Source organism: Toxoplasma gondii, chromosome XI, assembly GCF_000006565.2.
Source record: "Toxoplasma gondii ME49 chromosome XI, whole genome shotgun sequence".
Classification (NCBI taxonomy): domain Eukaryota; phylum Apicomplexa; class Conoidasida; order Eucoccidiorida; family Sarcocystidae; genus Toxoplasma; species Toxoplasma gondii.
Genome location: NC_031479.1, coordinates 2,469,492 through 2,493,036, shown reverse-complemented (window position 1 = coordinate 2,493,036; position 23,545 = coordinate 2,469,492). Strand labels below are relative to the sequence as shown.

At 53.8% G+C, this 23,545-nt stretch overlaps 2 protein-coding genes across 2 annotated transcripts; one reads left to right on the top strand and one right to left on the bottom strand.

The window, feature by feature from the left end:
* Positions 1 to 6: 6 nt before the first annotated feature.
* TGME49_312190 (hypothetical protein) lies at positions 7 to 16,361 on the bottom strand. Its single transcript, XM_018782700.1, has 18 exons — positions 13,854 to 16,361; positions 13,110 to 13,343; positions 12,562 to 12,797; positions 11,409 to 12,050; positions 10,892 to 11,063; positions 10,479 to 10,608; positions 9,559 to 9,702; positions 9,107 to 9,346; positions 8,378 to 8,739; positions 7,645 to 8,022; positions 6,651 to 7,076; positions 5,828 to 6,280; positions 4,411 to 5,359; positions 3,072 to 3,415; positions 2,253 to 2,644; positions 1,561 to 1,614; positions 935 to 975; positions 7 to 545 (listed from the first exon to the last, which is right to left on the bottom strand). Exons 1-17 carry the CDS (start codon positions 15,486 to 15,488, stop codon positions 939 to 941), a joined length of 6,828 nt encoding a protein of 2,275 aa, XP_018635493.1. The 5' UTR covers positions 15,489 to 16,361; the 3' UTR covers positions 7 to 545; positions 935 to 938.
* On the top strand, positions 16,330 to 22,668 carry TGME49_312175 (hypothetical protein). The gene is made up of 2 exons (XM_002364398.2): positions 16,330 to 19,257; positions 19,680 to 22,668. The coding sequence occupies exons 1-2, from the start codon at positions 17,877 to 17,879 to the stop codon at positions 21,608 to 21,610; spliced, it is 3,312 nt and encodes a 1,103-aa protein (XP_002364439.2). The 5' UTR covers positions 16,330 to 17,876; the 3' UTR covers positions 21,611 to 22,668.
* Positions 22,669 to 23,545: the final 877 nt, after the last annotated feature.

Sequence of the window (23,545 nt, the reverse complement as noted above, 5' to 3'; positions counted from 1 at the left end):
TGGATCCACGGGTGTACGTGAAATGTCTTTTGACACACGAGAGATGAGATCGATTCCCTTTTGTACAAGCACAGGAAGGTTTTGACGGTCGAAAACATGTTTTTCCTGAGAATCGTGAGCAAAGACACACACATGCATTTTAAAAATACAAAACACACAAACTCATGTGTACGTCTGCATGCACGCGCTGCCGAAGAGAACGCATGCAGCTGCCTTTGGGCGGGCCATCCACCTCAACAACTCTTTGTGCATTGGAATGCAGACAGCAAGCACATGCTCATCAAATGCAGAGCAGGGATGTCGGCATGCCCAGCGACAAGAAATCTCTTTAGGAGCGTCTCCGCGGTTGCTGTGAGCCGAGCACCGCAGACGCCGCTCTTGTTTTTTTCTCGATGTTCGACTCGGTTCCGTTTCCTCTAAAGGGTGTTCGTCTTGTCATGGCGTCGCGTCTTCTTTCTGTCGTTTGAATCTCTTCGACCTTTGCGTTTTTCCTCGACAAGACATCTGGCGATTGTCTTAGAGGGCACCGCGAAAGCGTTCGCCATCTGCGAAGAAAGCCGCGAAGACAAGGAAAACACAGGGGAGAAAAGTGAAACATTCGAGCCACAAGTCGTCCATTTCTTCCAGAAATGCGTTTGCTGCATGCACTGTCACGACGCGAGAGAAGGATTCCGCGCGGCAGGTGAAAAGTATGGAGCACAGAGAGCCAAGCTCTCACAGATCGGCAGAGCGGCGAAACGGAAGAGTTCCTGCGATGGAACACAGGAGCACTTGGATCAGGTGAAATCACACAGGTCAAATACTGAGACGGAAACCAGAAAGAACGAAGACGGGGACGGACAGTGCGGGTGTACAGGGGAAACGCCAAAAGTCAGGGAGCAAGAGGACAGCTGTGGGGTGAGCGACCCTGGGGATTTCCTGTTTCTTCATGCACCTGCTCATCTCGCGCGAGACGCTCCAGGCAAACTTCCAGGTCTGCGCAACACAGAAAGAACAGAACCGAAAAGGAGCGAAAGCAGACAAAGTGAGGGGGCACTCGGGGGAAAAGTAACAGAAAACCACAAAGCACACCTCAAGCCAATAGCTACAGTTTTTTCTGCATGAACCTGTGCACCAGGCGTTTCCCTTCGACATGCGGTCACACACACATATTGATATATATATATATATATATATATCTAGAGAGAGAGAGAGACTAATAGATGTAAAAAGGAATAAAGCAAGTTCGACATATATATATATATATATGCATATATATATGCATATATAAAGATAGGTGACATATGCCGAGTCAGTTTCATGAATATCCTTGAGTGTCTTTAAGCCTTCGTAAACCTCAAGAATCACTTTAACAGGAGTAGATGAAAGACTCAGTCGATGCAGACAGAAAGAAAAGACAGTTGCTAGAGTGGAGAGCGCGAAGAGAGGTGTGTGAGAAGCGCATGCATCAGTCCTGGGAGACACAGCTCGAAATCGGCAGGAATGAGCAGAGAAGTGTAGGTCAAAAATCATGACTTCCCAGATTCCCCAGAGTCTTCAAAGCAGCGCTGGTCGCCTTACAGCCTCTCCGGCTTCACGGGCCGAGCAACAAGTCGCTGTTCTTCGCCTTCGGCTCTGCAGGCGAAAACAAGGAGACGCGACCTTCTCTCGTGTACCTCTCTGCTGCCTCGCACTCACGAAGGTAAACGCATACACAGATGCAGAGAGAGCGACACACACGCGTATACACTGCATCTATACACAAAAGATACATACATCCACGTAGACATATATATATATATATGTATATGTATATATATGTATATTTATATGTGTATATATATGTATATGTATGCGCATGCCTATACATCTTCTAGATCCGTAAACAGGCACATATATATATATATATATATATATATATATATGTATATGTGCGCAATTAAAGAGGTGTATAGCGCAGAACCATGTATGATCGTCTGTATGTTTTGGTCGATGCACTGAAGGTGCACTGAACAACGCGGAAGTGAATACGCCGTCTTGTCAGCAGATCGACGAGGATCTGACATCAGCGAGTCTGCATTTTTTGTGTGTGAGTAGGCGCAACGTAAAACACCAGAGAAGCATCTGTGCATGGCGCCTGGATGTGAGAAGCCACCGCGTTGATTCTCCGTTTCATCTACAGTGGGAGCGACCTCCTCGAGCTGCTCGTCTGAGCAGAGGAAGGCGTCGTGCACGAGGTTTCACAAGGTGCGTTTTTCTCTCATGGTCCTCACTGCGACTTTGCGAGATCTTTGGAGCGGACTCTGGAGGCCGTTTGCCCCCTTCCGGCGTCGTCGTCCGAATTGCTGGCCTCGTGGTCCTCGTCGCCTTCTTCCTCACTCGACTCGCAAGACTCAAACTCGCTGTCCTCGTGCATCCGTTCTCCAGGACGCATGGAGCCTTGCGACCTCAGAGGCTCTTGCTTGCACTTGCGAGGCGCCGTCCTTCTTCGCAGTGGAGGGCAGTCGATGTCTTCTTCAGAGCTCTCGCATGCGTCTCCTTCCGCCAGCCGCCTCGCGCGCTCTTCCACCCGGTCCTGTCGCTGCTGCAACGCCTCCTGGAAGTTCAGCGCCGTCTGCTGGGCGTCCACGGACGCGAACGGGAAGGTCAGAAACGGCGAGGCGAACTGCGCAGGAGCAGAACGCAGTTGCAGCAGCGAAAGGAGGAGGCGATAGAAGGAGAGGAACGGAGAGACGAAGAGGACAGAACATCGGGGAGAAAGAGAGACTCAGGACCGACAGCTGGAAGCGAAAGAGGGAGACATGATCGGGAAAAGAGAAGAAAAAAACGAAGAGAGAGCAAAGTGAGACAGGACAGAGACAGGGAGAAGCAGGAGAACAAAGAAAACGAGAAACAAGACGGAAGCGAGATAGAACAAAGGCGCAAAGTCGAGGAACAGTGAATCTGGCACAATTCCAGGTCCTGGAAACAGCCCCCAGTCGGGTGCTTCAAGTCACGAAGAACGAGAACCTCACGACAGAGCCTCATCACGATCCTTGCGCCGACGTTTCTCTAGCGAAAAGCAGACACACTGGGATCTCAACGGATCTCACCACCGCATTCTCCGCCGCGATTTGCTCCTGCACGGTGTAGCGGTGACTCTCCCTCATTCGCTGCGCAAGCTCAGCGCAGCTCTTCCTCTGGAGAAGGTAGTCGACAGTTTTCTGGATGTCTCTTGCGTCTTTCTGCGCTTCTGCGTCGGGGTATTCTTCCTCCTGAGGGTCTCTGAGAAACGCAGAGAGTTCGCCGTCTCCATGCCGAGACACGACAGAAACCAAAGTCGACTTCAACTTCTTCAGTGCCTCAGAAAGCACCTTCACAGCCAATCGACGGGCAGCCACCGCGCTCGGCTGGCCACACACCGGGGCCGATGCCCGGACAGTCTCAACGAGGGCGCCTGAACGAAAGAAACACACGAAAAGGCGAAACGCACAGACAGAAAGTCATGCACTTCTTCTTTTATCCATGTATATCCATACATATACACATATGCATATATATATATATATATACATACATATATATACATATATATACATATATATATATATACATATATATACATATACATATATATATACATATATATATATATATACATATATATATATATATACATATATATATGTATATATATATGTATATGTATATATATGTATATAGCTATATCGAAAATCGAGATGCAAAAGCCACCATCGAGACTGCTGAGCTGAGCGGATGTCAAAAAACTGCGACAGAGACCAAGATTGGGGCACTACAGGCCTGCACTGCGCAGATGTGGACACAGGGGTAGGTCGAGAAAACGGAGCAGGCAAGAGCGACCCTTGTGTACGTACAGGCGACAGAAAATGCCGACAAAGAGGACAGAAAGGTGACACGACGAAAGGCCTTTGAATACTCGGGCACTGACCGTGAGTCACCTCCATATAGCGGATCAAAAGTCACCGAGGAAAAGAACACCAGTGCATGCGCATACTCTATATGCATGTGAAATGCGCGCATGAATACGTATACATCGTTGTTCACACGGTTATCCAGAGAAAGACGGAGTTTCAGAGTTTGAGATTCGTCTTCAGGTGATGCCGCTTTCTTGAGGGAATATGCGTCGAGAATGTTAACGTAGGTCTCCATCGAGTTTCAGTCCTTGGTGCTTTCGCTGCGTTGTTGTGTTGCGTTCTCGCTCTTCTCGGTCCAGTCGACCGTTTGTGAAGCAGTCAAGGCGTCTCCGTCTCTCTCTCTCGACCGCATACACGAAGACGCGAAACGAAACGCGTTGTCTACGCGGGAGCTTTCCTTTACGCGACAAGAATTTCGAAAGGAGACAGGGGAAGAACGGAGACACCTCGACAGACACCGTTCCACTCGAGAGTTGCGCTGGCCGCGGAATCTTACGCAGCAAATGGTGGACGACGAGGAGTAGCGTGAGGCACCCTTGGGCGTCGCAGGCGACGTGGATGTCGACGAGAGATCGGAGGGCGTTCTTTTCTCCTTTTTCCTTCTCTTCCGGCTGTCTGTCTCCCTGGGGACGTTCTGCTGTCTCGGAGCCGACAACCCATCCAGAAACAGCCAAGGCGACAAGGTCGAAGAATCTCAAGTTCGACTGAAGAAGAAGAAGAGGACGAACGTACTCGTCCGCGACGAGGAGGAAAACAATTAAGAGTTCCAGGTATCTCGTCACGTACTCCTTCGCTGCGTTCTTCTCTTCTCTCTCTTCTCTCTCGCCTCTCGTTTCCTTCTCTTCTGAAGGACTTCCTTCGTCGCGTTCGTCGCCTCGGGACCCCTCCGGCGCCTTCGCGTTCGCAAACGCGTTTTCGTTGCCCTCGAGACGCAGCTCGGCGGCTGCTTTCTTCTCGCCCCCGGCTCTGCGCGCCTTCTCTGCCCGCGACAAGCTGGCGAGAGCGAAAGCCACACACATGCTGCGAACGCCGCGAAACGCAAAGAGAAGCAGTTTCTTCAAGTCTCTCGTCATCTTCAGCAGCGGCGGCAAGGCGTGAGTCTCCGGCCACCCGACAGCCGCGCAGCTCTTCACCTGGTCCTCGACAAATGCTTCCAACGCTTCGTCGTCAGCAACAGCCAACGCAGCGAATGGAGACGATGAAGAAGAGGAAGAAGAAGAAGAGAGAGACTTGTCGCGTTTCTCGTTCTCTTGGTGGAGTGTGAAGTGGAGAGACAGAACCCCCCGAAGGCCGTGAGTCGCGAGGTGGCGGCACGCGCCGAAAAAGGCTCCGAAGGCAGTGCGAGCAGCGCCCGGGGGAAGCAACGGCGAGGCGAAACACTGGAGAATCGTAAAGCAGAGGAACTTAGTGTCCGCGGAGTACCCCCAGACCGACGCCGAATGCACCTGACGCAGGCGAAGCGAAACCGCAGGAAAATCAAGGAAACGTGCTTGAAGCGACGACAAAGCGACGTCAAACACAGGAGGAGAAGCGAGGAGAACAAGAAACAAAAAGGAGAAGGAACAGTCTGTGTTGAACGAGCGCTCGACTTTCTTCTTCGCTGGCGTTGCAGGAAGAGCGGAGAGGTAAACTGCACGAGAAACGAAGAACCGGACCTTGCTGGGAAGTGACAAGCAGCCGCAGAAAGCAAATCAAAGAGCCGTCACAGACGTCACCCGTCGTCTTCTGAGCGGTCTCAGGCTTTTCGCTGACTTCAACTTTTCTCTGTAGGCCAAGCAAGGTGTGGTGCAAGTGAGAGCCGAGACAGGGCAATCGAACGAGCTCGCGACACCCCGCGAGGCAGGGAGTCCGGAGAAACGCAGTCGCGTCTGTTGCGGAGTCCTGCTGGCAACGCAGCAGCTCTTCGTCCTTACGTAATTCATCACTTCTCGGGAGCCACTCTCCAGCGTCGGCTGTAGATACACCACCTCCAAGAGGACGCGCAGTCGGTCGGCGACGACGCGCTGGAGCTGCGTCAGCGTCGCATCTGTTCCCTGTCGAGGTTCCTTCGTTTCCTCCGGCTTCGGGCTGCCTGCGGCCTGCTCCCTCTCCTCGCTGTCCTCCGCCAGGGGAAGAACGAGGAGTTTCAGCAAGACCGCGAGCGCCATGCTCTGCAGCTGCTTCGTCGACGCCTCCTCACCCGTCGCGATGTGCCACAGGAGATCCAGGAGTGAACAAGTCGCGCTGGTCTCCTCCGCAGCAGGCAGAAGGACAGCCTGCTTGCTCGCCTCGCTCTGAAGCAGAACTGGGTGCGAGAGAAGCAGGTCTCCCAGGAAGCAGACGTACAGCTCGCAGCGCAACATGTGAGAGGTGAAGGCGCTCTCAGCCTGAGGAGAGAACCAGAGGCCGAGGAGAGTCACGAAAACTGATTCCTGGAAACAGAGTCGCGACGATGCCGAGACGGGGAGAGAAGAACTGGCAAGACCAAAAGGAGAAAACGATGCCGAGTGAACATTCACACGAATTTCCGATCTGTCAAAGGGATGCGGAAGGCCGAGCACCAAGGACCTCGGGGTGGTTCCCACACCGCATAGGGCACCGAAACGGCAAGAGAAGAACCGCGCACAAGACATGCGGGTCAAGTCGCCTGGCCACAAGGATTGAAAGAGCCATCCGTCGAGGCAGGTTTCTCATCTTTCCATATCGCCTTTGTCTCCGCGAAACGTGTGACATGCATGCACCGATGGGGCTCCTCACCTCTTGAATTTGCGCGGCGACTTTCCGACACTCGTCAGCCACTTGCTCGCTTGTCCGGCTCGCCTCGTCGACCGCCTGCCGGGCGTCTGCCAGTTCCCGCTCGCGCTCTTCGCGGCTCTTCCCCCGTTGCTTCGCCGGCTTCACCGCTTGCCTCTCTCGCGCTGCGTCCTCTCCTCGCTGCGCCTCCTCGTCCTCTCGCAGCAGCAGCAAGAAACGACGCTCGCGCCTTGCCATGCACTCGTCTGCCTCGCGCGCAGCCACCACAAGCGTTTGCTGGTGACTTAGCCTCTGCTGGAGATACAGCGAAGTCGACTGGAGTTCGCCGAGCGAGGCCAACAGCGATACGTGATAGGCCTTCAGCTGCTTCGCTACTTCTTGCTGTCTTGTGCTCAGCAAGCAGAAGCACCCGAGAGACTTGGTCACCAGCTGCAGGCCAGAACAAGTGAAACGTTTTGGCGATGCAAGCGACAACAACTGCCTGTCAAGACTCGAGAGCAACGTCACGCGCTCCCCGTACACAAGGGTGAAAGGAAAAAAAGCGAAGAAAAGCTGTGGTATCTGCGCGACGCTCTGTCCACAAGTCAACTCGTGACGCTCCACCTCCTACCTTTTCAACTCCTCGCACACACCTATATCACCATTCATACACATGTAGGCACGTATATATAAAAATACATATGTACATATATATATATATATATATATATATTATGTATATATATATATATATATATATATTATGTATATATTTATATATATGTATATATATGTATATATATGTCTATTTATATGCCGAAGCACACACAAAATGCATATATATATATATATATATATATATAAAATAGATGCCCAGAATGTGTTTTTCTTCCGTTTTGGCGAGTTCCACGTTTTTTTGGGTTTGTGGTGGACAGACAGCCGAGTTGTCCAGTATGAGTCTGTTTCTTCGATTCTCAAAAGAAGGCAGGTCGTTTCCACGTCTTTTCTTCGAGCTCACCACTTCGCAGAGGTCGCTGTGGAGCGGCGCCCTGCTGCGGATTCCGAGCGCGACTTCCTGCAGTCTTTGGTCTCTGTCTCGCCAGCACTGCATGCTCTTTTCTTCAGGATTCTCCTCGTCTCCGGCTGGGCGTCTACGGTCTGCTTCTCCGGACTGCGTGTCTCCGCTGAGAGAGGCAGGCGCGGCAGAGGCTGCGCAGCATGCCTTGCAGCAGCAGGAGGAGACGCAGAAGGCGAAGGCGTCGGCCTCATTGCAATAGAACTCGAGGGCAGGCAGAAGAATCGACGACGGGATGTCCGAGAGCGCAGGGTCGACGCTCCCGTTGCTTGACGAGCGAGCGAAGAACGCGTCCAGAATGCAAGACACACGAAACCAACGCTGCGAAACAGCGAGAACAAAGAGGATTCGCCACGCAACAAAACCGGCGCTGAAACAGCTCGTGAACGAGAACGCGAGAAAGAAAGAGAACACCGGAGGGAAGAAGAGGACGAACACGAGAGAAGACAAAACAACGAGATCCCCCGACGAGGAGAGGGAGAAACGCTACGGCAGAACGACAGCGGGGCGTTATCTCTGTAACAGGTTCCTGCCGCAAGCGAGAGCTCGTCCCCACAGCGCGGGGATTCTCAGAACGCCTCTTGAGTTCACCACAGATGCAAGAGGCTCTTCCGCGTCGCACATCTCCACTCCTCGTCCTCCCGTTTCCCTCCGGACAAGCCATCTGGTCTCTTACTGCATGCAGTTCGTTGTTGAGCACCAGGGCGAGTTCAGCAGTCCTCTGGAACTGTTTCTGCGTCCGAGTGATTTGTTGCTGAACGGCCTGCGCCATCTGCTCGCCGCCTTCCTCGCCGTCTCTCGTCTTCTTTCCACCCGGTCCTCTGGCCGCGCTGTTTCGGCCTGAAGAATCTCGGAAGGAACCTGCGACTTCGAAGAGGCCTCGGGACTTCTGCTGGAGCCCCGCCAATTCGTCGAGCAGAGCAGAGTGCTGCTGCTGCAGAGGAAGCATCGCGTAGGCCCGTACGGGTACACTCAGCGGATCGACTTCTTCCGTATCTTGCCAGACGGTTGTCACCACGCTCGCGTCCTCGCAAGACACTGAAACAAAAAGTACTCCACACACGGCGAACTCGACTCTGAGATCGAGAAACCGTACCAAGCGCTGCTGAGACAAACCGTGATGTACAGACACTTGCTAAGCACGCAGCGACATGGCGAGCGACAGTCGGCGTGGAGAAAGAATTCCTGAGGATATCCACCTAAGCAATGAACGACAACGTGGTTCCACACGCATCCATCTATCACCTGCATAAATAAATATATATATATATATATATGTATATACACAAGTACATGCGGGTGAGTGAATATCACTATACATCTATATCACTACATATCAATATAACAATATATATATATATATATATATATATGTATATTTGTATACGAAGACGAGAGGACTTGCCATCGAGAGGTTCTCGAATCTCGGCGATGAGGGTGCAGATTCTCTCCGAGAAGGCGTTTTCGTACTGCTGCATGCGAACCAGTTGGTTTCTCCCGTGAGCTTCCCTCCCGTCCACGTCTCCGGCGGAGGCCTCCACCTCCAGAAGACTCGCCTCCGCTCCCCCGCCGGCGAGCAGGACGCGCTGCAGGCGCCGCAGCAGCTGAACGCAGGCGCCCAGCGCCGAGCAGCGCACCCAGTAGCCTGCGAAAGAACGAAAGGTCAAGAGGAACAGCACGAGGAGGGATAGGAAGACGAACAAGTGGAAGAAGGATACAGACGAAGAACGAGAAGAAGAACAAGGAGGTAAGCAGGAAGAGGCAGGATAAGAACAGGGTCGAAAAGGAGAACAAGAAGAGGAGGTAGGGAAAAAGGGAGGGCATGAACGAGAACAGGAAACACAGGGATTTGGTTACCGGGCCAGAGAGCATGTCCAATGGACGGCGTCAGAAACGCCGAAGCTTGCATAGATCCAGAATCTCCGCCGAAGGCCGGAGAGAGTGGCGTGACTCGCGTCTCCAGAGGGTCGATATTGGAGGTTAGGAGGCGCGCGCAGTCGACTGAAAAGCAAGATTGAAAGTACATCGAAATCACAGTCTTGAGACCGACGCGTTCTCAGCGCGTCTCGCAGGGAAAGAGGAGATCGTTGTTCGGGTATTGACGGAACGCCTAAAGCTGTTTTAGAGCGAACAACACAGGGTCCAATGGTGGAAACCTATTCCCCTCTACCTCCAGCAAACAGCACACAGTGTCGAGCGCGACCGCTTTTCTCTCAGCCTAGACCTCAAGACACACCGGCAAACGCGCACAAGTCGAACCGCGTACACCGCGAGTCTCGTCCGCATCATGAGACGCACTCTCCGGAGAGCAGACGCCTGTACATCTCTTCTTATGCATGTACACATGAACGCATTTACATATGTTCGTGTATTTTGTTTACATTTGGAGAGAAATGCTTACACTTTATTTACATTTATACTTACGTGTACACTGGACTTGAATGTCTATCTATGTTTGCGTTTTATAGCATCTGATAAGCAATCTTCACATATTTCTCTGTGCAGAGAGAGGGGAGAGAAGAGAGGAGCTGTGGCTGGAGGTCGAAAGAAGCACTGGGCGCGGCTCAGCGTACATGCGGAGCTCGTGACTTGTTCCTGAGTGTGTGTCGGACAAAGACTCTTGAGGCTACAAAAAGAGATCTGCAGCGAGAAGAGAGACAGATGCAAAAGACCTGGAGAGAGCGAACGGAGAGAGATGCACAAGTTGGCTGCGAGAGAGACGCATGTCGAGGGAGGGCAGTCTGTGGACGCTTCGCCAGCGGATTCCTTCGCCTTACTCAGGGGAACCTTCAGGAGGATTTTTTCGCATGCTTCGTCGAGAAGCCGCGCCTGTTGTTGCTCGGCGATGTCCACGAAACATGCAAGGAGCAGCAGCTGACGCAGACAGACGTTGAGAGTCAGCAGGTTCTGAGGAAGCAAACAGCAGGGGAAGACGCAGAAAGCAAGAATTTTCAGAAGACGCGCTGGCAGCCAGGAAGAAGAGCGAATTGACACGAATGGAGCGCATTTTCAGGGGGGAGGAGGAGCCGCCCGAACTGAAGAAATGCAGAGACTTCACGGAGAGACTTTTCGAGACGGAAGTCAAACTGGAATTGAATGGAGAAGGATTGACGCAGGTTCCATGAAGAACATTTAGATTGAAAATGAAGGAGACCGTACTTTTTGAAAAAAGTCAAGGAGAAATCCTTACCTCCTCGGTGCCTTGCAGCAGCGCCTCGATCTGCGTAGAGGCTGCAGTGTCTGTACAGTCCAGACTTTTCGCCTGCGCGATTGCTTCTTTCTTCTGTTCTTCTTCGCGGTGTTTGCATGCAGCAAGCAGCTGCAGGAGGAGCTGGTGAAGGTCCGGAACATCCAAGTTCGCTCTGAAAAGGAAAAACGCGTTTCATGGGAAGCCGAAAGCGAGAGAGATCGCGAGAGGGAAGTCAAAGGTCGCCGCAGTTCTGTCGCTGAAAACCTCAGCTCGTAGCTCCTTCAGCGCGATGCTTCGTGAACGTGCTTACAAGTAAAACTACATGAACAAATGCAAAGATACGCACATATATATATCTATATATATCTATATAAATATGTATAAATATATATGCATATGTATGTATACATATATATATATATATATGCGTATGTCGGTGTTGGGTTTCTGGGGAAGTGGGTTTCATCTGCAAGACCAGGCAGAGATTGTGCAACGAGATCTCAACATTCACGACTACCTGTCTTCTGGGGAAGCGAGAGTCTGCATGTACAGTCTGAGGATGAGCAGTCCGGCAGCAGTGAGTTTGGATAGGTTTTTCCCCTTTTTCTGAATTTTTCGCAGAAGGTCGAGGCGGGCATCTTGAGGCGACCGAAGGAAGACGTCTTTGACAAGAACCTCGATCGCAGCTTCGTTGAAAGGCATGTTTTTCATGAGTTCGTCGACGAGGCGATGCAGCGGAGAGTCGCAGAAGGCTGTGAAGGCCGCCGCTTCGCTTTCTTCGTCTGTGCCGCGTCCTTCCAAGTTCGCCTCGCGCGCGTCTTCCTCGCGCTTCGTTCTCCCCGCCCACGCATGCACAGCCTGCAAATCGCCTCCCTCGCCGGCAGGCTGGAAGCCGCCGTCTCCTCGACTGGTCGCCTGTCCAAGCTCTTGGTCCGCGGAGACCTGCGCCGGTCCTCCTCCGCCTCCCTGCTCTTCCGGAGAAGCCGCGCAGTCACTCGCCTCTCCCGCCCGGTCGACTGGTTCCGCCGACGCAGACTGACGTCCCTGCACCCAGCGCCGGAGCATGCGGCTGCAGGCCTCCCGGACGCCCTTCGCCTTGTCATTCAGACCGATCAGAATGAGAGAACTCTTCTGTTCCACGGACAACGACGCGTCGTTGCTGAGACGGAAGCCACACGACACAAGCATGTCGAGCTACATGTCTGCGCCAGTACAGAGACGAGCCCATGCTCATGTCTAAAAAGTACAGATTCATACTCACAGACACACACACAGACAGATATACATACATATATATATATATATATACATATATATATATATATATATATATATACATATATACATATATGGGGAGGATTCTGTGGGGGACTGTTTCTGTTTCGGTGGAGCTTCGATGCTCGACAGAGATACATCGAGACAGCGAGAGAGAGAGGTACGTATTTCGGTAGCCACAGGGAGAAATGGAGACATCAGCAGTTGTAATAAACGAAGGTGTGCTGGTGGGTCTCCATACATCCATACATAAGAATGGTCGAACAGATAGATCGATATAGACAGACAGATATATCCATAGACACAGATAGAGAGAGAGATAAAGAAATATAGAGGTAGAGGGAGATGTAATTTACCGTTCTCTCGTTTTTTTGATTCATCTTTTTGAGACCTACTGAGCGAGTCTGCGATAGACGGCCGCTCGGACGTCTGCCGAAGCATCCGAAGCGCGGCGAGTGAGGAGCTGAGAGACGGCGGCTGCGAACTCGAGAGTCTCGGGTGCATGCGTCGATTCAGGTGAAGAGCGGGAGGGAAGAGGAAGAAGAAGAATGCGGCAAACAGCAGCGCGGCGAACCGCAGGAGCCTCGTCAGTCAAATGGCCCATGAACGCGCGCCACACCATACAGGCCGGCTGAGAACGAAGAAGAAAGTAAAGCAGAAGCAGCAGAAGGTGGAGGCGTCTTGACGCCTTTGACCAGTGTATGTACGCCTATCCGGTGGCATGCTTATAGCCGGGAGGCAGGGACGATATAGCTCTGCAGACGCAGTGTCTAGTGTCGTGACAGAGAGAGGGCGCTTGAAAGTTCTTTTCGAGTGAAGTACTGTCCTCTGAGACCCCCGCAGAAGGCGTTTGACGGTGTTCTCTTCATCACAAGCGATCTTCTCAGGGATCGTGAAAAGCCGCTGAGAAGTAGCTCTCTACGAACAGAAAAGGTTTTCTTACAGAAGGCGTTTGAAAGTGTTCAAGGAGAAGAAGGGCCATGCGTCGGACAGCGGCTTCTTTGCTTTTTCCGAGCAGTTGCAGAAGAATTTCGCGATGTGTCTGCTGAATGCTTTCGGCGACTTCGATGCCCATGCCGCAGCCCCAGCCGACAAGTTGAAGAAGAAAGCAGCAGACGCCGACGCGCGCCGCCCGCGAGCGACAGAGCAGCTGCGGCAGAAGGCGGCACCATAGAGCCTGCGAAGAAGAAAACATAAAAGCAGATCGGGGGGGAATGGAGGGGATGCACCCGAGAGAGCCGAAGGAAAAGACACTCGGGGAGAAAGAAAGACAGAAGAGGAAGAAAAGGCAGGAAAGCAAAAACGAAACGCAGAAAGAAAAAGGAGAGACCAGGTGAAAGTGAAGACAGGGAAGAAAAGGAAGGGAAACGGTGACAGAAGACGCGTCGCAGAAAGACCGGAAACTGACGAGATCGGTGGAGAGAGAAGAAAGAAGACGAGACTAGTGAAGAGACGGAGGAGGCAAGTCCGGAGAACGGAACTGAAGCTGGAAAGGGAGGAGAGACGAAGAGCACTCAAGAGATAAATGACACGAGAATGTAGAGAAAACGAAGGCAAATCGGGCGCCCAAGAATAGGAACAAAGACGGCTTTACAGAAACAAAGACGTCAAGGACGCCTCGCGAGCCTTGAAAGACAAGTATCTCGGAAAGCTGAGGTGTCTGTACACCTTACCGCGGCCGCCTTACCTCGACATATCTATATCTCAGCAATCCGTTGTCGGCATCTCGTGCTTTCTTCTCGACGTCCTCGCCGGCTGTCCTCTCTTCGCTCATGTCAGCGTCCTCCAAGCCTGTTTCTCCAGTCCTTCCTTGTCCACGCAGACCATCTGCTTCTTCTGCTTCTTCTGTTGCGTTTTCCTCTCGGGTCTCGTTTCTCTTGGGTGCCATGTTTCGCGACGTCTCGCTTCCGCGCGTGGACCTGTTTTTCCTCGATTCGGCGATGAGTTCGTCGAGCTTTGCGAGAGTCCGGTAGAAGAAGGCGCAGAGTCTGCCGCCCTCTCGCTCGGGCAATTTCGGCAGCGTGAGACAGAGATGCACAGACTGTCGGAAAACGACCTCGAGAAGTCTCTCGGCTGTCACTCCCATTTCCTCTCGCCACAAACTCCCTTCCCTCTCGAGTGTCTCGATCCCTTCTCCTCCCTTCCCCTTTCCCCCCTTTCTCTCTCCGTTCTCTCCTCCGCGGCCTCCGCTTTCGGCGCTTCTGTTTTCTCCGTTTTCTTTCTCACTGTTGCGTTCTGTCTCTTCGCCAGATTCGCGGGCGAGAGCGACGTCAGCCGCTTCGCGGAGAACTCCTCGGACGCTCGCGAGCGCAGCAGAGAGAGAAAGCTCGCGGGAGGCAAAGCGCGAGTAGACGGTGAGGAAATGTCTTACCCAGGAGGGCAGGAGGCAATCTTGGCGTTGCGGGGGCGCGAACGACGCCAGGGAGGAAGAGGACGAGGAGGGCAACATGGGCAGAGCGGAGGAGACGCGAGACGACGGAGCCTCTGAAAACGACGAAGACGCTGCGCTGGTCACTTGTCGAGAGGCGCTCTTCGCAGCATTCGTAGCCGAGCCACAGACGCTCTCTTTCGACTTCCTCGAAGCCGCAGGCGAACGCGAGGTCCTAGACACAGGCGCCTGCACCGTTCGCTTGTCTTCAGATCTTCCCTTCGTCCGACTCGCGCCGCGCCCTGAAGAAGAGGAAGAAGAAAGGAAAGAAGGCTTGTGTTTCTCCTCGTCGTCGCACGAGGCTAAGGAGAGAGGTGGATAGGGAGGAGGAAATCGGTCTCTGGAGGGAGGAAGGAGCGAAGATTCGTTTTCACCAGTGGAGACGGCCTGGATGCGACGGCGAGAGCGAGACTCCTCACTTGTTGCCTTCTTTTTCGCTCGGCCTCGCTTCGTCTCTCCCGTCTCGTCTTCCGAATTCTCTTCCTCTTTTTCGGACTCCGCGCTGTCCTCGTAGTTCTCGTCGGAAGACGACTGCAGCGGCCGTCTCCGCGACTTCGGCGAGTCCCCGGAGACGGAGCCCCGCGAGGACTGACGCCGGCCGCCGTCGACTGTATGTACACCGCGTCGAGAAGCCGACCGCGCGCTCGGGAGGCGCGGTGAGGCGCGGGCGGCGCGTCCTTCTTTCTCAGTTGTCTTCGCCGCTTTTTCTTCCGCTTTCGTTTCGCGCCGTGAGCTCGGCTGCCCTCTCTCCTTCGCAGTGGACGAGGAGCGCCCGGACGCGGAACGACGAGGACTGGCGGGGGACTCTGGAGACTCTTCCCGCTCGAAACGGTCCTCTCGGTTCCGAGACGAGTCGCTCTTCCTCGCCGACGAAGGCCTTCGGCGCACAGCCATCGCGACGGAAGAAACAAAAAGGGACTCAAAAGAAAGACGCGGCAAAGGAAAAGTGGAGAAGACGAAGGCGAGGCAGTGAAAAGAGAGGAAAGGCAGTGAAAAGAGAGGAAAGGCAGTGAAGAGAGAGACGACGGAGGAAAGAGCGAAGATCGGTGGTTACGGAGAAGGGAGCAAAAGACCAAAGGGGTGCCACGATGATACCCTGGAGATAGAGAAGAAAGTTTTGCGAGCGAGAAAGAGCTACGCGAGAAGAGAGCCGATAAAAACCGAGAGGGAGACACACACACGCACAAAATAAAAGTCGCGAGAGTGAGAAGACAGCCTGACCCCCCTGGCGTCGAGCGGGAGTTTTTCGAGTCTATGGTAATTCCTCAACCTTCAAAGAGACGGTGGTCAGCGCAGGGAGTCTCGAGACACTCTGAGTTCTCTCTTTTCATCTCGTATCTCCATATCTGCGAGGTTTCCACGAAATTCTCAGTCGCCGTCTCTCTGACCTCCGGTTGCTGCGTCTTCTTCAGTGCGCCGGTCCCGGGTCTGAGGAAACAGAAAGGAATCGAGGACGCGCTTCGTCCTTCTCTTTGCATCTCCCTCTCCTGACATTCCTCTCTCACAAGACTCTTGTCTCTTTCCAGGGAGGACGCTTTTCCATGTTCTTTCTCACTCTTTCTTACGCCCTCGCTTCTGCTAAACTGCTGGTACCCTCCACAACACCCGCTGTCTCTCCGACGCTCGCGCGTTCTCCTGGCCGCGCGAATCGACGGATCGGGTGGCTTTCTCGGCGCTTCAGCGAGAAGAACAGCTCCGCTACTACACAAAGGCAGACATCTCTTTGTTTTTTGCCTTGAGGCTCCTCTTTTCGAGTTGGCTCGTCTCCGTCGAGCTCTCTCTTGCCCTGTTCACCCTTCTCTCCGCCGCCGACAGCGCGCAGGTGTCAGCGTCTGTTCGACGGTCTGCCGCGGCGGCGAAAGGGAGACAGGGGGGTGAAGGAGGTCGCAGCTGTTGAGAGATAAAGTTTAGAAAAGCCTAGTCCCTGGACGCTCGACTTCTCGGCGCCGCTCTCCAGTGTCCCCCTGTGCAGTTTTCAAGAGGTTCCGCTCGCGCTTCTTACGCTTCTTAACTGCCAAGTCGAGGCGGACGACAGGGACGAGACACCCCGAGAGTGACGCAGATGCGGTGTGCAGTGGCTCTGTCCAGCTTCTTTCGCGTCTTTTTTTGAGGCGGATCCTTGTCGAGGGCGCCTCGAAGAAGAGTGTGAATCTCGAACGGAGAAAGGGGTGTCCGGCTGCGGGTGAGAACTCCGGCGCCCGCCCCAAGAAACAAAGGGACAAGGGCGCGCAGGAAAAAATCTGTTTTAAGTCACCGGATGTCTTGACCGGCGCCGAGTCGCACTTCCGTCTTCGTGTTCCTCTTGTTGGGGAGAAACGTCGAAGCGGGACCTACGCGACTTCGAAGGAGGCGACATGCTTGGATGGAAAGTAGGAAAGCGAACGAAATCCAAGTTTGCTGTGTTTGGCACTCGCCGTGCGTCGACCCCTCAGTCAATTTCGCGGCCATCCCTGCGGAGGCAAGTCGAAGTATGATTCTCTCCTTGTGTCTGCTCTTCGATTCCGCGCGGCATGCAGTTCGTCCCTGCGATCTTCTTCCTTTTTCGCTCCTCCCTGCTGTCCGCCTCTCTCCTCTCCGCTTGCCCGGTGCGATCTCTCAACGGGACCCCCCGGCCGTACACCTCGTTCCCCGAGCCAGCCTCTGCCTTACTGGCGCCGCATGTCTGGGGGCGCTCTTTGGAGTGAATTTCCACTTGCAACGCATGCTTGTTGCTCTCTGGCGGCTGGACTGTATGCACAAGCGTAACGCGTCTCCTCCGGAGACTTAAAAAAACCGAAACGACGAAGGAGAGCTGGGAGCGACGCAGGCGCACCGAGCCAAGAAGAGCGAGGCACTGGCTGTCCACCGTCGTGTAGTTTCCTCTCTCTCTCGTCTTCCGCACTGCCTCGGCTCCGTACGTCCAGCGGAGTCGCTCCAAAAACGTCGGCAGGATGCTCAGGCGCTACATGGCCGGGAGACGCCAAGCGCAGATGGAGAGAGACGACGGCAACGAAGCAGAAGGACGACATACTCCGGGGTCGGTAGTGGACGCTTTCTGCGTCCAGCTGGCCAAGAGCAAGCCGCAGCGGTTCCGCAGTCGCGTTCGGCCGCTCGAGGGTCTGTGCCGTCTCCGTCTCAAAGATCGAGAGGAGAGGAGTCCATGCATGGAAGAGAAGGAGCCGTCTGAAGTTGCAGCGCGCTGGAGAACACAGCAGCAGCAGAGACGTCGCAGGAAGGAAGGCCGCGAAGCGACCTAGCAAGACTTGTGCTGACCCGCAGCGGGAACCAAGACGCGAGGTGAAGATGGGAGAGAAGCTACCGCAGTCTGGGTGGATACGAGAGGTGACTGAGCACCTTCTCTTGATCGAAACGCGAAACAGACTTCTCTTCGAGGCAACGCAAGCTCTCTCGTCGGACGAGGAACAAGAAGAATGCGGCTGGCGAAAAGAGAGCGGCGATAGAGGAGAAGGGGAGAACGCGGCGAACGAAGCTGCGGCAGGCATGCGAAGGGAAAACGGAGAGAGAGACGGAGTCCAGAGCCACAGAGTGGAGGGGGGAAACGGAAGCAAAGACGCGGTCGACAGGAAGAAGGCCGACTCGGAAACTGGATTGCCGACGACAGCGCAGATCGCAGAAAGAGGTTCTTTCCGATCCAGGCGACAGGCGGAGGTTTCTCTCAGCTCGTCTCTCATGCAGCAACCAAACCGCAACTCTTCAGCCTCTCCGAACGGCTTCCACCCCCCGCGTTCCTCAACTTCTTCCTCGGCCTGCGTAGCACCCTCCCATCCGTTTTCGTCGTCGCCGTGTGACTTCTGGTCGCGATCAAACTGCCATGATCTGCAGATGGCGCATCTGTCTGCGGATTTAAGAGACATGGACTTCTTCCCCTGCAGGTTGTTAGCTGTGAAGAAGCATGCGACTCGGACAGATGTTCTTCTCCTGCTGCTCACTGACGGCGTCTCAACTGTTCTTGCGGCTCTGAAACCCCCGTCTCCAAGTCCGGCTGTCCTTTCTTCCTCGTTCTCTCCACCTCGGCCGGCGTCTTCAGTGCCTGCCGCTTCGTCGTCTGTACACCTACCTTATGCTTCTTCCTTCCCCCGTCCTCAAGGTTCCGGCAGTTCTCTCTCTTCTTCTCTTTCTTCTGGTCCTGCTGCTTGCAAGGCAAGAAACCGAGCGAGCCGGCGCAGCGTTGGACGGCGTCGCCACAGGGCTGCTTCCCGCTCGACTCTCTGCCCGGGTGTTGCGCCGACAGTCGGAGAAAGGAAAAGTGGAGACAAACCGAGTGAAGAGAGGAAGAGCGGAGGAGACAGCAGGAACAGGGGCACAGAAGAGGGAGAACGAAGGCGAGGAAGAGAAGCTGCAGATGGAGGAACGCTAGTGACGGCTGACAAGGGAGACAAAGAAGCTGAGGGAAGAGCGAGAACGGCAGGAGAGAGACAGAGAGAAGCATTGTTCACACGACCACAGACAGTCGCCGGTTCTGAGGACGGTGGTGGGCGCTACATGAAAGCTCACAACCTGCAGAAGGTCGCAGGAGAAGGGAGACAGGACGCGAGGCAGGTGGAGGCGGAGACTCTGTGGTGCCAGTTAATTGAGAAACACTGGGCCAGCACAGGGGCGCCCTGGGATCGCTGCACATCTGGGGATGTTGACGCTTTACTGGTGATGATGCGAAACATACAAAGTATGTCAAGACATCGCTTGCTGTCTCCTCCCTTCGCGGACGACTGCGCGCTCGCTCACCTCCCGTCCACGACTTCTCGCTGTCGCTCGCCGTGTGAAATGCAGTCAGCCGGAAATGCGAGGATCGAGAAAGCAACAGACAATGTGACGCAAAAAATCGTAAAAAACACAACAGCCATCGACGCTGTAGATGAGTGCTCGTTCTAGGAGGAGGCTACTGAATTGAGTTTCACGATCTGGAGGGCGGCGTTCAGTTTTCTCGCCTCTCGTTCGTGCGTCCGTTTCCAGAGTGTTTCTTGCGTCTTGTCGCGCGTCTTCGCCTCCACTTTCACTCTTCGCTTCTCTCGCAGGCTTTGATTTCTCTCTTCTGTTCTCTCGCTTTCTCTCCCCCACTTGTCGGTTTGCATGCGTTGCTTCCTCCAGGCACTTACGTCGAAGTTCGACCCGTTCCTCGACTCGCCTTCTGGCTGGCGTCTTCGCTTCCCTGCCTTCTCCTTTCGGCAATTTATCCTCTCGTCTCCGTTCCGCATACTTCTGGAAGCCTCTCGGCTCGACCGACGTCCTGCGTCTCTCCTTGGTCGTCTCCGTGTTCCTTCCTGTCGGATCTCTTCCCTCGTCGGCCTCCCCGCGCGTCTCCTGCTCCTTCCGCGGGCGCCTGTCTGTCTCTCTTCGATGGTCGCATCGCGACGAGAGCTCATTTCTCGCGTCCGCGATCGGACCTTCCTCCCCCGCAGGAGAAACCTGCTTTTTTGCATCGTCCTCGGGGTGTGTCTGCCTCGCCTGTTCACGCAACGCAGACAAACGGCAAGTCTTCTCCTTCGCTCTCGTCTTCTAGTCTCTCGGCTGGCGAGCTCCCAGCTTCTCGGCCTGCTTCTCGCGCCTCTGCGGCAGAAGGCTCTTCCGCCTGCTCTTCGCCGTCGGGGAGAAATGGAGTGGCGATGTCAACTCGGCCTCCAGACGCATGCACCGAGGAAAGGAAGAGAGCAGAAGAGCGAAACGGAGAACGAGAAGAAAAGAGAGAAGGAAAGGCAGAGAAAGAAGAAGAAGAGAGAGCAGAAGAAGGAGAAGGGAGGGAAGGAGAAGAAGAGAGAGAAAAAGGAGCAGAAGCGAGAGCTCTTCGTTGCATCGCGGAGGAGACGCGGTGCACAGAGGACAACATGGCTTGCGCAGCGGCGCAGAGGATCGAGCGAGGGGAGGCCAGAGGCAGTGCGTCGTTGCCCGGGGGAAAAACAGACGAGGACGGTGGCCCTCGAGGCGCGAACAGGGGCGATGGCGCAGGAGAGGGAAATTTACCTTGGAGAGAGAAGACGAGAGAGAGAAGAGAGGCGACGGCGCGTGTCTGTACACCAGAAGTCGTGGACCTGTGCGACGACGAAACAGGAGAAAGACTGCAGAGGGAAGGAAGAGCGACAGGAGCAAAGCGTCGGAGATCTGGGCCGAGAGAAAACAGTGTCGAGGAAAGAAGAGAAGAGAGGCGAAGACGAGGGCAGGTTGCCGTTGATGTTTCATCAGGAAAACGGACGCACGGTGGAGAAAAAAGGAAAGAGTGTGGAGGCGATTCTGTTCAACTGGAGTCGAGTGGTTCGTCTTCAGCCTCCAGGCGTTCTCGTTCTCCGCTGGTGTCTCAACTTTCAATGGTCGTCGTGGGGACCAGCAGCGAGGCTGGCGAGAGAAAGAGACAGAGGACGGATTTCGGTTTTGATTCCATGTCTCAGACTTCCTCTCTCGTTTCCAGAGCTCTCTCGACGCGCTCCGACTCGTTCTGCTCCACGGTGCCTCTTTCAGGTCCCTGGTCACCTTGGTCTTCACCGTCTCCTGCGTGTCTTTCGCCTGATCTCTCTCCTTCGCCCCTGGGTTCCGTTGCTTCAGTTCAAGACATCACGAGTTCTTCGTCGCGCATCGCCTCGTTCGCCGAAGATGAACAGGCGACAGACGTTTCTGAAGACAGGGAACAGAATCGCGTGGAGAAACAGTCTGTGTTCGTCTACGAAGTGGAAGACAGGGAGGCGCGTGAGTCGAATCCCGAGTCTGCCTGCAGAGAGGAAGGGCAGAAGAGACTGCTCAGCGTTCCGGCTTCGCGGCAAGTCAGGTGTAGAGACAACGCAGGTTCGGTTAGAATGCACAGAGATCGCAGCGTCGCAAACGTCGCGTTTTCTCCGCAAGTTCTGTTTGACGCTTTGCGTTCTGCACATCGAGGCACGATCGACATGGAAGTGCTGAGGAAATTCAGAAACGAAGCTGCCTCTGTGTCTCCGGTTTTGAGACAAATGAAGGAAACGAACGCCCGATTAGCTCGTGCAGTCCAGCTAATCAAAGAGAGACGACAGAAAGCAGCGAAAGCCAGAGAGGAATGAACGCAGAGAGAAGCAGATTTAGAAACGCACCCAGCGCGGGAGCTCGGCACAGAGTGCAGCAACGCTTCAGGCGTTCTGTAGAAACTGCGCATCTTCGTAAAATCGCACAAACGTCTCTCTGTATGAATGTGCACAGAAGTATTCGCGCATGTTCGTCTGCTCCATACCGGCAGCGAACAAAAACGGTGTGGCGGCGACACTTCTACGCCGAGAGAGGCGTAGGGTTTAGACGCGGAAATGTTTCTCTGTGCCTACTTCCATCTACGACGTCTTTGCTGTAAAGTGCGTTTTCCGTGTGTTTCTGAAAGCGTTGCTTTTCTAGCAATGCATCTGGTTCACGCGTTTCATCCGTAGACGTGTCAACTGTCAGCTGCCGTAAGGAAAAGTTTTTTATCAAGAGGGAACGGGACGGTGTCGCGATGACGCGAGCCGCCGAAAGGCAGCACAGGTGGGGCGTTTGCCCGACCTTATTTTGCCGCAACAATCAGTTTTAGTTGACTTGTGTTTAAGTGCTTTCCTTCGAAATTGGGGTTTGTCGCTGTCACTACCGCACTACCGCACTGAGTTGCGGGAATGGCGCTGTGGCAGAAAGTGGAAATTCGCTTGAGCATCTTCAGCAAAGACCTTCGCTGAGACGAGGAATAGGGATGTTTCTGGAGCACTCATATTCCAGCCTTGGCCGCGAGGACATTTAAAAGTCCCCGCCGTCGTCTTTCCTTTCAGAAAAACTCAACAGCATTTGCATTTCTCAACGGCTTTCGTGTTTAGAGGGGCTCAAGCGTGTGTCCTTTCCGCGTTCACGAGCGAAAGAATCACAGAAGGACGTGTATGATGTAACAGGAAGACCATCCTTTGTAGTGCACTTCATCTAGCCTGTTTTTGTAGATTGCATGATCGTAGCTTGACGTGCCTTCTCGTTACATGCAAAAGCTTCTACCGACCCTGCAGGGATAGATACCGCACTTGAAGTCGAGTGCGCCATCCAAGTTCACGTTTTGTCTCTTCTGCCTTTTACCTTATGCCTTGGACGGCAACTCAGTTCAAAACAGCTTAAAGCCACTTCCCGATCCTTGCGATCCAGAAGAAGTTGCACGATGCACGCAATTACGAAAAGTATCCTGTTAAAAGTGGACGCGGATATCTGTCCACAGTCCAAGTCATTCCGACCTTCTTCCCCAGTGCCGATGAGCCTAGACGTCATAGTGAAGTTCGCGGGCATGCTATATAGGCTTCAACGACAGCAGGAACTTAACGAAGAGAACTGGAACAACGCCCATTTAACAACGAAGGAGCTGTGTGTGGAAGAAGCGAGCACTAAAACGTATCCAGTGTAAAGTTTGGTCGTCATACCGCTTAACTCCGCTGTGCCGTTTTTTAACCTATCCATCAGTCCTTGTGGCATGCCACCCGGTCTTTTCCAGACTCGCTCCTAGCGGCACTGTCGTGAATCAAGGTGGAAGAACCCCTCTTCCCAACCTAGAGTTCCTGACACGAACTACTGATGAGACAGCCCAGTACGAATCATAGGAGACACATCCACAGGTCGAAGAGAAACGCTTTGTTATTGCTATCCTCCAAACACCTTCTAACAGGTTATGTTTTCACAACGACGAAAATCCAACAGGTTAGTTTGTCTCGTTCCTTAGAACGTGCTTTCCATGTAGCGCGGTTTAGGGACTTCTGCGGCCTAGGTCGCTACCACGCTCCTCCTTTCGCTTTTCACTGGCCTTAGCTAACATTGCAGTGCAGATGTACTGTAGTGAGAACGTACTGGATAGAAGGCGGTAATCCAGAAATTTGTGTCGGAAGTCGCGCGAGAGTTTCACCCGCGATCGGTTCCTCCTGTTCTTGCTACTGGCACTCTGTGGAGATGGGTCAGAAGGCCCCGACGGGAACTGAGGTAATTCGTTCTTGAATTGACAGGTTTGGAGATGC

Bases quoted from the DNA above. Each gene is read 5' to 3' on its own strand.
- TGME49_312175 (XM_002364398.2), top strand. From the start codon at position 17,877: ATGGGAGAGAAGCTACCGCAGTCTGGGTGGATACGAGAGGTGACTGAG. The intron at 19,258-19,679 runs GTATGTCAAGAC...TGCTTCCTCCAG, and splicing joins GATGATGCGAAACATACAAA to GCACTTACGTCGAAGTTCGA.
- TGME49_312190 (XM_018782700.1), bottom strand. From the start codon at position 15,488: ATGGCTGTGCGCCGAAGGCCTTCGTCGGCGAGGAAGAGCGACTCGTCT. The intron at 8,740-9,106 runs GCAAGTCCTCTC...TTTTTGTTTCAG, and splicing joins GATTCGAGAACCTCTCGATG to TGTCTTGCGAGGACGCGAGC. The intron at 1,615-2,252 runs GTGAGGACCATG...TTTCGCCTGCAG, and splicing joins AAAGATCTCGCAAAGTCGCA to AGCCGAAGGCGAAGAACAGC.